The following is a 15,053-nucleotide window of genomic DNA, read 5'->3' as shown; positions in this document are numbered from 1 at the left end:
TTTCCCCATTTTGGGAAGCAAGTTCCTAATAACAGCACGGCTGCTATCTGGTCTATATGCGTCTATGAGATGGAAGGCTGATTCCAGCCTACTGTGGTTTTACTCCTGTGCTGGTTTTGGCTGGGGTAGAGTTCATTTTCTCCATAGTAGCTAGTATGGGGCTGGGTTTTGGACTTGTGCTGGAAACAGGGTTGATGACCCAGGGGTGTTTTTGTTCCTGCTGGGCAGTGCTGACACAGAGCCAAGGCCTTTGCTGCTCCTCACCCCACCCCACCAGCGAGGAGGCTGGGGGGGCACAAGAAGCTGGGAGGGGACACGGCTGGGACAGCTGACCCCAACTGCCCAAAGGGACATTCCACACCATATGGTGTCATGCTCAGCATATAAAGCTGGGGAAGAAGAAGGAAGGGGGCGACATTCGGAGTGATGGCGTTTGTCTTCCCAAGTCACCGTTACGTGTGATGGAGCCCTGCTTTCCTGGAGATGGCTGAACACCTGCCTGCCCATGGGAAGGAGCGAATGAATTCCTTGTTTTGCTTTGCTTGTGTGCGTGGCTTTTGCTTTCCCTATTAAACTGTCTTTATCTCAACCCTCGAGTTTTCTCATTTTGACTCTTCCACTTCTCTCCCTCATCCCACTGGGGGGGAGTGAGTGAGCGGCTGGGTGGGGCTGAGTTGCCAGCTGGGGTTAAATGATGACAACTCCTCACTACCACTACTTAAGTAACAGTAACTCCCCTGCCTCCATAAGATTATTTGAAAAATACGATGGTTCAACCTGACTGGATACAGCCTCTTGTATTTTTACTGGGGGGTTTACCTATGCATTCAACAGCTTAAAATACTTCTGTCTCGCATACTAGCATGTGCACAGGAATGACACAAAATAAAGTAAGAGTCCTTTCACAGACAAGAACTTCATGTTTCCCAGGCCAGGCGTGCTGGTGGAGCCACGGCTCGCCGCCTTTGCATGTACACAAACAACATTTCTGTAGGACCAGCTGAAGCAGTATTTCTCTTTGCTTCCTTACCAAAATCTGACAGAACGTGTACCTGATCTGTCAGTCATCTTCCCTCTCTGCTTTGATCTCCTCTTCCACCTTTTGCGTGTTTAGGTTAGGAGAGCTGGCTGCCTACGGAGCTGAAAAGCTGAAGATGCGGTCGTCTCTTTCCCTGCTGACTATAAATAGTCACTGGACTCACAACTTCGTGTATCTGTGCTGAGTGTCCCAAGTTAGGAAGCACGGAGTCGGACAGCTGGTACCAGCTCCCATTTTAAGCAGATGAAAAATGACCGATAGCAGCAGGAGCTGGATGTGGGCCCTCACATTCGAAGTACTCATCTCGGGGTGTATCCTGCATATCCACACAATGACTAACACAGAAGGAGTTACGTCCTCTGGGCCCTCTGCAGTTTTACCGGTTCATGCAAGATTTAGAATTTTTCTTGAAGCCTTCTATCTGCAGGTCGTACCTACTCCCCAAACCTCCAACTTAGGCTGGGCTTTATTTATTTAGAATTTGGTAGCAAAACCTAAAAACTCAAAATGAAGACCCTTAAGGTTAAAACAATTCACAAGCAGCCAGCTCTGGGATATCCTGGGACCCGATGTGTGACTTCTGGAAATGCTACGGTGCGTTCTCATCCTTGCATGAGAGTCCTGCGAGGGAAACAGAGCTGATTGATTGCAGAAGAATGAGCTGGCCGGAGGGGAGGTGTAATGGAGAACATACTCTTTTTCCATACTTTATTTTGTTCTACAAACACAGTACAAAAATAGAGGTTTTTTCTGAACATAATTAAATGTCTGCCATTTTCTTGCATTTCAATCTTGGATCATGTCCACCAATGCCTAGACTCTATTCCCCCTCTCGTTTTAAAGAGACAGTGTCAGTGTAATTTAATTGCAAAAATATTGCAAAAGACAGATCAGCATTTCTAGTACAAAACTGCAGGAAAAGCTTGTGTAGATTGAACATTCCTCTCTTAACAGTTTTTAAATGCTTAAGTACTGGATAACATTTACAAGAGCTCTCTGGTTTCTGTGAGTTTCGTTTCTGACAATGACACTCAGGCAGTTTTACGTGTTTTGCTCCAGAAGGTATCCACGTGGTCTTGACAAAACAAAACTGAAACTGAAACAAATATGTATATATTCAAATTACTTAAGAAGACATGTTTAACCTTAGGTTTGAAATGAGGACAGGGCTCCTCCCTTCTAATGCACAAGATTTCTGAAAGTAAAGGAAGATTGTAGGCTGAAAAGCCAAAATGGAGTTTTCACAAAAGGCGGGTATTCTTTAGGAAGTAAATTTTCAGATTCCTCCAAATCTTGATTGCCTGGTTTTTTACACCTTAGAGGAAGTATTTCCCCTTCTGTGATGATGAGAGCGTAAGACCAGAACTCTAGCTCACCACTGATTTGGATAAGGTATGAATCAAAGAGGGCGCCAGCAGTCCTTTGGCCAGCTCACTGCAGACCGCTAAAGAGCAGCTGCATGCCTCAGTTCTGAGCAAGCGGGAAAAAATGGTAAGGAGAAAAAAAATGGGAAAAGAGAGTGCTAATGAAAGGAATGCCTCAGAAAACAGAATTCTTAGTGCTGAGTGACACAAAAGAGAGCAAAACACCCCAACGGCACAAAGTGATCTTCTCAGAAGGTAAAACCGCACATCTGCTTCTCCTAAGTCCAAGGATAAAAGGATGAACCTAATTACCTGTGATTGATAGCAAACAAAACTCTTGATACTGAATCAGGATGGTCCCCGATAGCTCAAACACAAGTGCGCAGGAAGACTAAGTCCTTAACTGGCATAGGATACTTTGTTGTGCCTATTGTTCTTGCATCTGGAAACGGCAAAGAAACACTTGTTCTGATCACAGCTTCTCAAAAGGGAACAACTGGGCTGCTTCTCCTTTCTTTTCTCGCTTGCTCTTTCTGGTTGTCTTCTCTTCTTTTTTTTTCTCTAACTGGCGATTTTGGGGCCAAGCAATGGCCGCATTCCCTACTGCAGTCTCGGAACTCGGACCGCCTTCATCAGCAGAGAATCTCGCTCCTTTCTCTGTCTCAGGTGCTGAGGGCTCAGTCTGGAAAAAACAGGTGTGAAAATTGAGAAGTTGCTCTAGAAATCACTCGTAACTACCCCTTTCTAAAAGGGCTTGTCTGCCATCACAGTGACGCTTAATGACCTTACAAAAGCTGGCTGCTCTGGTTTGGGCTTCTCACCCAAAGCAACATGTTTCTATTACTGGATATCAAGCATTCTTTCAACAGAAGCAAAATATTTTTGGCTGCAGAAGAATAAAAATAAACCTGCTTTAAAAAGATCATGTTTTTCACCTTTCTCAATGGGGAACAGATTAAGAGCTAAAACATCTGACTTCATAACCAAAAGCAGCCCCCTCTCATCCTGTTAGCTACTTGCTTGGCTTGGAGGAATAAATCTAGGAAGGGGGTTTGTCAAAACAGAAAATAATACCAAAAAATGATGCTTTGGGAAACACTAATCTCTTGTTGAACAATAATGAATCTTTCATGGACATGACCGCAGCAAATTTCTGGTGTAGTTTTTTTCACTAGTTGCTAGTCACATGCTAACAACAGGAAAGAAAAAGATTTTTGAGCAACTACACTCTGGAAGTTCTACACTCCACAGCTGGAAACATAACACATTGGAAAGACCAGGAAAAAATCTCTTGGTACAGAAGTATCATCCTGAAAAAGAAATCACTAACAGAAATGCAGAATACCTTGACGGAGTAGCGTTGCTTCAGTCTCTCTCTGATGAGAAGTCCTTTTGTCAGCAGCTTCCAGTTCCCCAGAGCTCTTTTCTCACGCTTCTGCGTGGGATTGTTATTGAAAAGAGAAAAATGGACTATTGTAAGTTTCAATGTATTTACACCCACAGAAAATGCAAGTTTCAAGATATTAAACTGCCATTAAAAAAACCCACGCCAACTTAAATGTGTCACATTAAAAGATTATAGGCCAGCAGGATTCTTAGGAGTAAAAGGTATTGGTGTCCAGTTATCTGCTAAACACGTGAATTCCTGTCCCTTTCTAACGTGCACCCTGACTGTATAAATTACACCAGAACCACTCTAAAACTTTAACCTCATACGTGTATTCCTCATTTTTGTTTCCCATGGAAACAGCCATAGAAAACTATTCCAGAGTATGCTATTGCAGATATTGCTACACACTGGCATTGCATCCCGCTGCAGTCTGGACAGCAAGCCCAAAACGGGGCGTTTGGGGGATGCAACTAGCCACTCACAGTCACAGAGCTCCGTGTCTCTTGCTTACGCAGCCCACCCTTGTTTGCCTGTCCACAGTGTAAATGAAATTTACTTAATAAATGTAACAATAAGGAAGCTGCAAAAATAATTCTCACCTCCTTCTCCTTCTTTTCTATTTCTGCTTGTTCATTCTCCCAGGCAGCAATGAGGACCTCTTTATACTCCTCACAGACAACGTAGCCATCGGTACTAGGAAGGAGAACACAATCCTCTGTCAGCTACTAAAAGAAAAAAGAAAGGGAGCAAATGCCTTTTGACCCAGCCAAACCAAAAGCAAGCTACTGAATATTGACAGAACCATCTGTCTGCCTCATAGAATCTAAGCATGTAACTCATCACCTATCCTCCCCACACAAGCACAGACTCTTAAAGCATATAAAGTCGCTTCTGTATGCCAGGGCCACTGACTCCACTGCCACTACTAGCACAGAAGAGGAGGGCATGTACTCCTTAACACAGGGTATACAGCTTCTGCAGGACATCAAAATCTATCAGCTGCAACAAAGCGGCTTTACATACACTGGGTGCGAGTAGCCGCCATGAAAATCAAATCCAGTGATGGCTTGAGCACAGTCAATGTCCAGCTTCCGCGCCAATCTGTTCAGGTTTGGGAGTCTCAGCTGCACACAGCCGATGGGTAACATGGATGGCAGGAAGAGATAGACATTTCCATATTCATTCCGAGGAACCTGTTATTGCAAAATTAAAGAGAAATGGTGACACTCCTGCTCTCTGGAGAGAGGTGAAAACCCCTGCTGCAACTCAGGGACTCTCCCTTCCGTCTGCCCTGCTACATTCCACTCTAGTATTCGATTAATATTCACGTGACAAGGCACAAGCCTAGATCTTAGCTGCACAGTTATCTCCTAGTTATGCTCTCTGCCCAGGCCTTGTTACTCAGGCTGTAATGCAGAGAATTAGCAAAACAAACATGGGGTAGGCAAATTAGATCAACAAAGTCATAAAGTTAGCAGTCTGCACTGCTAGCAGTCATTACTTGTACTCAGGAAAGAAAGGCCTCAGTGAAGTTTTGACCATTTCCTCCTAGGTACAGTTACCTCAGAAATCTTAATCCTGAATCCCGATGTTATTGACTGATCTCACCTCTAAAAATGCAGCTTCTTGGAAGATGAAGCCCACAGCTCTATACAAACACCTCCTTTAACACCAGCCCTCTGCCTTCCTAGCTACCTTTCCATCCACGGCTATAGGCGGCTGATACTCCTCTGTCTGCCAGCGACCGAACAGTGCCAGGTCCTCTTTGTCCCGGTTTGCAGGCTCTGCAAGGCGTGCCTTCCTCGCCTGGTTAGAAAATCCTTTCACCATCTGTGCAAATACAATGACCAAGCCTGTAACACCACAACAACAAGCTGCCAGTGATTTCAGACTTTCCTAGGACATCAAAGGAGAAGGCTCTGGGAGAGAAGAAATGTCTATTTCCTAGCTTCAGTATCCATTGCTTATAAATGATAACCCATGGCACCTGTATGCAACAGAGAGCCAGACCCTGCAGTTCATATAAAATGCTAGGATGCCTTTAAAGAAGACGAAAAGGGTGCAGTTCTGCTAGATACCCTTGGGGTGGGAAGAAGAGATAGCCAGTATATAGGAACTATAGGCGCAGTAGGTGGACAGATTCACAATGCAACTACCACAAACCATGCAAGCAAGTGAGAAATCTGTATCTGCTGACAGAGAGAAGGCAAACATCAAAACAGAATTGAGCTTGACCTTCAGAGGGTGGATGTGTTGCACAGGAGGAAGTCAAACCCTCTTACCTTGTAAGGCACCTCTCCAATCCTCACCACTCGAGCTTGCTTCAGCCAAGTGTCCTTGGAGTGCAGCGTGTGTACACAGTCTCTAAAAAGGCCAGAAGGAAGCACCACAAGAGTTTTGAAGTCTCTCCATAAGAGACTTCCAAACTGTTATTCACATTAGGAATTGTAAAAAAGGTGTATCTAAGTGATACGCAAAAGCTGTCTGAGCAGCTAAATGCTCACCCTGTCTACGCATGTGGCCTGAGACTACTGCTGATACCATGGTGGTCTTCACACAAATCAGCTCTTAAATTTGTTACAAAGATCACAGTCGCACATGGCAACGTGTGCACCACTCACCTGGAGTAGACAGCCTCTCCCCTGCAGTACCCTAGGACAGCAGCTGACTCAGGATAGATCGCCTGGTATTTCAAGAGGTGCCTCTTCAGTGCATAAAGAGGGTGGTTTTTGTACTCTCCAATTGCTGTTGGTAGAGGCTGATCTTGCAGCTTAACTTGAAACTGTAGGAATTATGCAAAGAAGAGTGATTTCACAACTCTCTTGCACTACGCCTTGTAATAAAATGATTATAGTATGGATCAAAGGAAAAAAACACCAGAAACTTAATCAGATGAGCCAACAGACCAAAGCATTCTTGTTGCAAATAGGCAGTTAGATGCGTACCCAGATCTACATATTTTAAAGCCTCTCTCCAAGAAGGGTAATGCTAAACTGTACAGAAACCACATTAGTAAGTTTCCAGCATGGGCTGTCCAGTACTTTTGCGATCCAGATTTCTCTGAACAGCCTCCATTTGATATTATTTTAATCTATCCTTGTATGTTCCCTTTAGAACATGCTCAACCTGAACATTTCAAGCTCATATACAAACTTCCTTCCTCGTGGAAAGATTCCTAATGATTTTTGCCTGAATGAGAATCCAAGAACTGGACTCCTGGCACTAAATGTCCTGAATAACCTATTGCCATTTACCTCATTTTCCTCCTTCTTGTCTCTTTCCACATAGGGACTTTTATATGGCTGCAGCGTGTCTTCCCACCACTCAGGGTCCACACGACTCTTCCTTGTTGCGGTCATCCACACCGGGTCATATCTTTGTGTCACATCCCTGACACTCCCATCATTGTCAAATCCCACAATATAGAAAAGCGGCTTTGTGGCATATGTGAAGCACAGCTGCGGCTGGCCAACGTTGCCATGAACACAGTCTACACACACCCACTTGTCCTCACGTTCAAGGAAAACCTCCAGCCACTGGTCTGTGCCCAGCACTTTCCTTACCTCCTGCTGTCCATCATCCTCATCACTAGAAATTATTTTGTTTCTCTTTCTCTGTGCATGAGGCAAGGCTGGAGCTGTACTTTTTGCTGGCCTAGGCTCAGCTCCGGATGAATTTTTGGATAGCCTTGATTCTGAAGTCTCAGGTTTAGGGCTTTTTATAGCCGTTACCTTTGACTTCTGGGAGCCCAGTGAGCTCCTCCGTCTTTTAGAGACAGTTTCAAAATCCTCATCAGAGAGATCACTCTCTTCCTCTGAAACCTCAAAGTCCGAAACACTGCCCTCATCACTTCCACTCTCTTCTTTGTAACACACTTTGGAGGCCACACGTCTCCGGCGATCATTCTTGGGCCTAACTGGCACATCTTTTTCCGCTAAACTGCTCTCTTCATTACTAGATTCCTTCTGTTCGTGGCTGCCTGTAGTCAACTTTGACTTCTGTGTCCTTTTGGTCTGAGCAGTCTTGCGTTTCTTTGGCTCCTTGTTGTCTTCGCTCTCTGAGGATTTTTCATCCTGTTTGGCTTTTCTGCAGGGGCAATTTTTTGCCACAGCTTTGGGTGTTGCGGCAGAGCTCTCCTGCCCCTCAGAGGTACCACTGACAGACTGCCTCTTGGATGAGCTTTTTCCCTGAAAAGAAAGAGGCTAGGTCACTTTTATTATGGCTAAGAATATGTTAAAAAAAAGACTGAAATCAGCACGAGGTGCATGCGGACCAAAGCTTGGTCACCATGGTAAATCTGCATGTCTTAGGGACTTGAAAACTTCGGGCAAATGGCTGGAGAGAGGTGTACTCAAGCAGCAAGTGTTTGCTGCCTAAGTTTTAAAGATACTTAAAACCACTGAAGCATAAGAAGTCTTTGCTGAAACAGACAAAATGGGTGGGTTTTTTAAAGGAGAAACCTAAAAATTAAGGGTTTGTGTCTTCTGCGCTATAGACAGAACATTCTCATCACCCTGGTTCATGCAGTAACTGATTTACTTCAAGCTGCAACAGCCAGAAATTTTTTTCTATCCTACCCTCTAAACAGTGACCTATTCGTTATTCCAGACACCCAACAAAATCTACCTTTGCTCTTGTCTCCTTGAGAGGAATAGGCTGAAAAGACAGCACGAGGCGACAAAGCAGCTGTAATGCTCGCAGAATAATTAAAAAGATCTGCAAAAGAAAAAACAAAGCGTTTTTAACCTTTTTTCAAGGTATGTAAAAAAAACTCTTGAAACTCTTTTACAATCTGGGTTCTGTGACAAATCATTTTCATTCCTACCTTTTACCCAGTGCTGTATACACTGACACAGATGTGTAAGTAGCCCAGTTGCTATAGTATCAAAGCACCACACAGTCTTCTCTGGCTCTTATTTATGTTACTACTGTGACGGGTACTGCTGTTAACTCACAGATGAGGAACCAATTCCTAAAGAGGGTAAAGGAACCGCCCTGCTGGGGCAGACACAATCATTCACCCAAATCCCCTCTACCCTATCAGCCTCTCATTCTTGAGGAAAACTGAGTAAGATGACTCTAAATCCTGCCTCCCAAAGGTGGCCAAAGCCAACCACATACCACCAGCTGAACCCAGCAGAAATACCAGCCATTCAGAGAATGTCATTACAGTCACAACTGAGTGGCTAACAGCTGTGACCTGGCAACTGCCTTCCTGCATGGGACTCCACTGACACTGCCTAAGCTTGCTTTGTCTTTTCCTCCTGTCCCAGGAAGTGACATCTCTGCATTTCCACAGCAAGGTTGCAAAGCCACCACAACTGCTTCCTGCTTTGCGGCAGAGAAGCTGCAACATCCCACTTTATCAACAACAGGGCAGAGCTGCAAGCCATGCACCTGCAAAGCAGCAGCTCGTTTCTGCTATTTCAAATGTCCCCTGTCAATTTGATCTCCTGTGTTTCCCCCTCCCTCAGTTGTTTTACCAAAATCTCCATGTGACTTGAAGCAACTGACTCCACTTCTTCCCTTAATCCAATTCCACCACAAAATGACTGTAGAGTTGAAGTCCTTTTGAAGCCTTGGCCTCGGGCTGCTCTAAATCAAAGCTCAATTCCTTTGGCCTTCAGTGGTGACTCATGGAAACAAACTACCAACCTTCTAACTCAAAAATCTGTAAAGAGTTTCTCTGGCTGCAAGCAAGCCCAAGAATTTCCTCACTCAAATTAGTATTTCAGAAGAAACCTATTAAGCTGGTTTTCTTTGATCTACACTGCTAAAGCAATATAAAGAAGCCAAAGCATACTTAGGAACAACTAGGTCTATACACTATACATAACGCCGTCCACAGCAGAACACGGAGCGTGCAGTGACACCAACCAGGACTAGAGGCTCCAGGTAGGCACAGTTCAAACTGAATAATTTAATCACAGAAGGACTCCAGATAAAAATACAACAAAAAAAGCGCCACAGAATCACCTAAGTCACCAATTTGTTTCCTCCAAATCCATCCCTCAAACACCACTTTGTGTATGACCTGACAGCACTACAGCACTGATCTAGCATGCAAACTCAGCAACCAACCCTGCACTTCCCAGTCACTTACATGAACCAACTCTTCATCATCTCGTGCAGCATAGATGGCGAAGCGCCTCTCCAAGGTCGACTGAAGGGGCTCTCCTTTTTCAGTGGAAAGCTCATCATTGACAGTGAAGGTTCCAACAAACCTGAAATATGAGACTCCTACTTATTGTCTAGTGTTTGCGACTGTATTCTTAAACTTCATAGTTCATCCTTTCCTTGTGTAAAAAGGACAGACTCTCACCCTTGTATTTAAAATTAGAAAAATCACTGAAAATTGGTAATTACATTTACCCCTCTCCCTCAACCCTGGCTCTACGTTCTATGTGATAGCATGATTAAGAGAGAGAGTTTTACCATTTCACCAAGCTGGAAAGATAGACAAGGTCCACTTGGCCTGCAGGCACTTTTGTGAAGTGGGTGGGGATGATGGATAGACCAATGGCTTGAAGATCTGGCTGGCTGCAGATCCTGTTCCTATAGAAACCATTTGCTAATAAACACAAGAGGTGAACCTGAGAGAAAAAAAGTTTCTATAGTGAGTTCACAAGAGATTTTCTTTGCTGGAACTATTGTCCATGGTATAGACGAGGAAGGCTTTACTGCTCCTTTTAACAAAGACAGGCAATAATGAAGCCTCCCAAGCATACACAGGGTGGACACAGGGCTGTCTTCAGATCACCATCAGAAGACAGGAAAGCCTTGAAGCCCCTATCAGTGTCTCCTGCTCTACATGACTGACAGTTTAACCCCGACAGAATGAGCAGATACACACTCAATGGAGATATATACACCCTACTCACATCTGCTTTGATTTAGAATTTTACTAATGCAGTCACTGACGTTTCTAACTTACAGTTTAGCAGAAGTCTAATGAGCATTTGTCAGGACTACAGCCTTTTTATTTTTTCACTTCTAGCCATGGCCCCAAATTATTTGATCAAAATTAGTTTCTTCTTCATTATGAATCAGTTCAGACATCTTTATGCTCAATTTTTTCTCTGCCAGGCTTCTCTGTGACCAATACCTTATGTGTGTCCTCACGAACCTCCTTGCTGAAACGTTTCATCATTCTCCGAAGATACATCTCAAACTCGGCTTTCCTTTTTTCTCTGCGTAAGATTACAAAAGAAATGGATGTTGTGGGTTTTCTTCGGACCTGCCTTTCTAGATTCCTGAATTGGGTGAGTTCACAAAGAGAATCTGTCCCAGAGAATCTTCTGTGCGCACTAACAAAAGTTTAGTTACCGGCTATGTGAATAGGCATACAGGCTGCATATGACTAATAAACTGTGAACTCCATGCACCCGACTACTGAGAGCTTGGGTATATTCAGATGGCCTAAATTCCACCTAACTTTATGTGCCTACCAGACAGCTTTGGACAGCTCCATACTAAACTTATAATTCACTGTCTGAATTGTTTGACTTGTAGATTACTACTAGCATTCCATTCAGATTCCTGGAAAAATGGTTTTCTGTTCATTGATGAAGTCTTTCAACTTAGAAGCAACAGATTCTCTGGTTGCTTTGTTATGAAGAGCTGGCATGGGACAGTGCCCACCCTGTAACAGCATCAAGCCTCCAGCCACGACACAGAGAAAGACTTCCTTGGTATAATGCTCCCAGCTGCCAAGGACATTCATTTGACCCACCTATTCACACCTCAGGTATGGGTACACAGAGGCTTCCACCTGAGCTGTTGAAATATTTACAGTACAGCAATGCCATTCACCAACAGCTCTCCTCGAAGAGAACTACTACGGTCCCTGGTTTGGAAATGTAGATATTAAAGCACAATGAAGTTACACGCTTGATTTTCAAGGAAGCTGAAAAACCTCCATTCCCACCAACTTCCACTGAAGATTTCTGGTAAAATTGTCAGTGTGTAAACTGTTCTCCATCCCATGACCTTGCATCACTCCAACTCAACAGTCTGCACAAAGTGGGGATTTCCACCCAGAACAGAGCAAACCAGTGACAGTCAAGACTTAGCGTATTTTAACGGCCCTCCACTGCCTTCCCTGTTCTTACCTCCTCTGTCTTTTCTTCACCTGCTCTGGTGTTTCAATCTCTATCTCGACAGGATTGCTTGGCAGCACCACTGCCGGAAGCACAGCAGCTTCTTCTAACTTATCTGTGGCAGGTTCCTGGAGTTCTGGAAAAATAAAGTAGTACTAAATTATAAGTAAACATGGAATAGATGCCCCAGGGAGGTCTGACAATGGGATAAGAACCTACCTATTCCTTCTCAAGTGTTCAAACAACCTACAAACACAACATCCCCAGTAACTACCAGCTCCTGGATCTTCCATAACACTGTGTGTGCTCAGTTATTTCAAACAACTGTGGGATGCCAGTCACCTGCTGTTGAGGAATCAGCTCAGCACAGTCTAACAGCAAGTGACTGCCACAGGCAAACTCAATCAGGAGAAAGGTGAATGAAGCAGATGTGACTTGAAGGGTACTTGTAGAGTAGCAATGAAAAAAACTGGCAACTGTTCATTTTAAAAGGCAAAAATCTGTAGCAGCAAAATACAAAGATTTTGATCATTGTGATTCTTATCACAGTTTGTTGATAGCCACCTAAATGAACAGCTCAGCTGGCTTCATCTCCACTCTCCTTTACTAGGAAGTCACGGTTTTGAATCTTCAAACGGACTCATTCTTAGCTGCTCAATATTAGACAACACAAACAGCTGAGAAAGTGTTTTGTGCATGAGAAAGTGGTTTGTGCATGGTAGCATAATTTTAACGTAAGCCAAAAAATAGTCAAATTCAAGGCACTACCATCAGGTCAGTAGTTGTCTGTTTTTTCCTACTTTGGAACCATTCCAAAAGCAGTGTGAAATATGGGCTTTTAAAGATACAGATAGGCACATGGAGCATACTTTAGGTATACAGAGATATACATTTACCTGAATCCAAATGAGAAATGGTTCAAAAATCAAATTTAAAAAAAAAAAGTGTATAAGAATATTTACTCCTTAAAACGAATAAACATGCAATTGTTACCTTCCACGTCCTCCCATTCATCTTCACTTTCATCATCATCATCGTCAGTATTGTCTTCATCCATCTCTTTTTTAACAGGAGATTCTCTCTTCAACTTCATCTCCTTCTGAGGGAGCTTCAGCGAGTCACTGTTAAAATTATCAAAATGACTTTAGCATCAGGAAGTGTAGGTGCTTGTTTATTTAAGAAAAACAGAGAAAGAACACACTAAAAATAGGGAAATAAATGAAGCATGACCTCTGCATCAGTAACAACAGATTGAGTATTTGACAATTAAAGCACAGATACCTTCTCTGTAAAGCAAACCATCTTTGCCATAAATAACCATGGGCTCAATGGAGCAACACTTTTTCGGTGCAAACTTAGGTCCTGGTTCTGCGAGGATGTTTAGGAAGGAAGATGTCTGAACCTATAAAAGGCCCCATCCTTTAGAACAGCTTGTACAAATCAGTCCTTGGAGAAATGGTTCACTGAATCATTTCTTCTTACTGAACCCTCAAAGTGTGCTGAAATTGGAACTGTTTCTGTTTCACTACACTAATACCCAAGGCTCTGAAGGCCAGTGAAATGAGACTGATCAGTTTAATTTCTTTTTACTAATTTATTTGCTATAGCAATCTCCAAGGGCAGACCATGCTGGTATTATATTTGGATTCCAAAAAACACCAGACAATGATGTATTTAAAGATTTCTACTCATCACTTTAAACCCAAATCTCAGGCCAACATTTCTATTCATGCTGGATTCCATAAAGCCTCCCTAGTCCCATGTAAAAACTGTAACAAATGAAATAAAATTTTATATTTAAACCATTGAATTTGAAAAGGCTCACATATTTGCTTCCCCTACAGACTATCTTCCTCAGGACTGACTCTGCAATGAATAAGATGGTACTTCTGTCAGCTGTGTGACACAAATGTACTAAATTGGACTGATAGCCTAAAATAAACCGTTCACATGCACATATGCAGGACTGGGCCCTAAACAAATAACATGTAACCGTGAACAGAGAGCTCCTATAGACTCAAATGATAATAAGCAAACTTACCTGCAAGTTTCCTCTTTGTTACGATTCCCTTTATTCCTGGTAATTTTTTTATTTTCTTTTATTAGTGATTTTGCCCCTTTTTGTTTTGAAGGCTTATTTGCTGAGTTGGAAACTCCGGTATCACAATCTTCTTCCTTCTTCCTAGCCAGAGCCTTTGAGACGTTCTTCTTTACACAGGGCTTTTTCTCTTCAAAATCATCTGCATGGGACAGAAGAAAGGAAGATATGTTAAAGGATGAACTCTTATCTCCATGGCAATCAGAAACAATACTTCCACGGACTTCATCAGAGCCAGCTACAGAGAAAAGTGAGCACTTACAATGACGAGCATGTCATTGTTTCTGAATAAATAGGTAAGCATTGAGCAACGAGACCTGTTTAAGGAAAATACTCGTAATAATGTAATGCACAAGAAGTACATAAAGATTCCTATAGTGCTGCCAATGGGGTCAGTTGAAGAACAAGCATCGTACTTGCCACTCACAAGAAATTACTGTTTTGTGAAGCGGCTCTGGAGAACTTTTTTCAGGGCAGCTCCCGGGACACGGACCCGCATGTCACGGCCGCCGCCGCAGCGGGCGGTGTCCGCAGCCCCGCCACGGCTGAGGTGAGACAAACCCTCACCGGGTCGCTCAGCGCCTGATTTACAACCTTTGTCAGTGCTTCCAGACAGCGTGTGGGTCCCGCCGGACATTTCATACGCGGATTTAAACCCCCGATTTCTGTGTGAATCAACCCGCCCCCTGGCACTGTGGAGAACAGTTGTCCACGCCTCCAGCCTGAGGTAACGGCCCTTTCCCTCACGGGAGCTGCCGAGGGCCAGCGCTGCGCTAAGAGCGAGCTGACACTCGCCGCTCCCTAGCTCCCCCGAAACGCCAGAGGCCGGGAGAGGCCCCAAGCCCCAGCGATGGCGCAGCGCCCGGCCTGGCATGGCATGGCCTCCCGCCCGCACTCACCATCCTCCTCCTCCTCCTCCCCCGGCTCCGGCTCGTCCTGCGGCGCCCCCAGCCCCCCGGAGCGCCTCTTGCTGGCAGCCGCCGGCCGGGGCGATGCTTTGCGCTTCCTGGCCATGGCGTTCCCCCGGCAGTGGGCAGGCTGCGTCCCCCGCTGCAGTCCCCGC

General features: G+C 44.2%; 1 protein-coding gene across 4 annotated transcripts; it reads right to left on the bottom strand.

The window, feature by feature from the left end:
- Positions 1–1,726: 1,726 nt before the first annotated feature.
- Positions 1,727–15,052, bottom strand: XPC (XPC complex subunit, DNA damage recognition and repair factor). Of its 4 annotated transcripts, XR_012777422.1 has the most exons (17): positions 14,890–15,052; positions 13,934–14,132; positions 12,886–13,013; positions 11,905–12,028; positions 10,899–10,983; positions 10,229–10,386; positions 9,897–10,017; positions 8,420–8,509; positions 7,048–7,980; positions 6,415–6,575; positions 6,076–6,157; positions 5,489–5,623; positions 4,817–4,986; positions 4,393–4,486; positions 3,749–3,838; positions 2,716–3,085; positions 1,727–2,135 (listed from the first exon to the last, which is right to left on the bottom strand). XR_012777422.1 is itself a non-coding variant. In XM_075513841.1 (16 exons), the coding sequence occupies exons 1-16, from the start codon at positions 15,002–15,004 to the stop codon at positions 2,876–2,878; spliced, it is 2,895 nt and encodes a 964-aa protein (XP_075369956.1). In that variant the 5' UTR covers positions 15,005–15,052; the 3' UTR covers positions 1,727–2,875. The 4 variants fall into 4 exon arrangements, 2 of the variants coding, with proteins under 2 accessions (XP_075369956.1, XP_075369957.1); XM_075513841.1 differs by having other exon boundaries at positions 1,727–3,085; XM_075513842.1 differs by having other exon boundaries at positions 1,728–3,085; positions 7,525–7,980.
- Position 15,053: the final 1 nt, after the last annotated feature.

Source organism: Mycteria americana, chromosome 11 (assembly GCF_035582795.1).
Source record: "Mycteria americana isolate JAX WOST 10 ecotype Jacksonville Zoo and Gardens chromosome 11, USCA_MyAme_1.0, whole genome shotgun sequence".
NCBI lineage: Eukaryota > Metazoa > Chordata > Aves > Ciconiiformes > Ciconiidae > Mycteria > Mycteria americana.
The sequence above is the reverse complement of the archived record's forward strand: the minus strand, read 5'-3'. Positions and strand labels throughout refer to the sequence as shown.

What these genes read in the sequence shown, in the direction of transcription:
- XPC (XM_075513841.1), bottom strand. Translation starts at nt 15,004, where the DNA reads ATGGCCAGGAAGCGCAAAGCATCGCCCCGGCCGGCGGCTGCCAGCAAG. An exon ending in AACAAAGAGGAAACTTGCAG is followed by an intron (nt 13,014 to 13,933) that starts GTAAGTTTGCTT and finishes TAATTTTAACAG; the next exon opens with TGACTCGCTGAAGCTCCCTC. An exon ending in ACAAGAAGGAGGAAAATGAG is followed by an intron (nt 6,576 to 7,047) that starts GTAAATGGCAAT and finishes TAATTCCTACAG; the next exon opens with TTTCAAGTTAAGCTGCAAGA.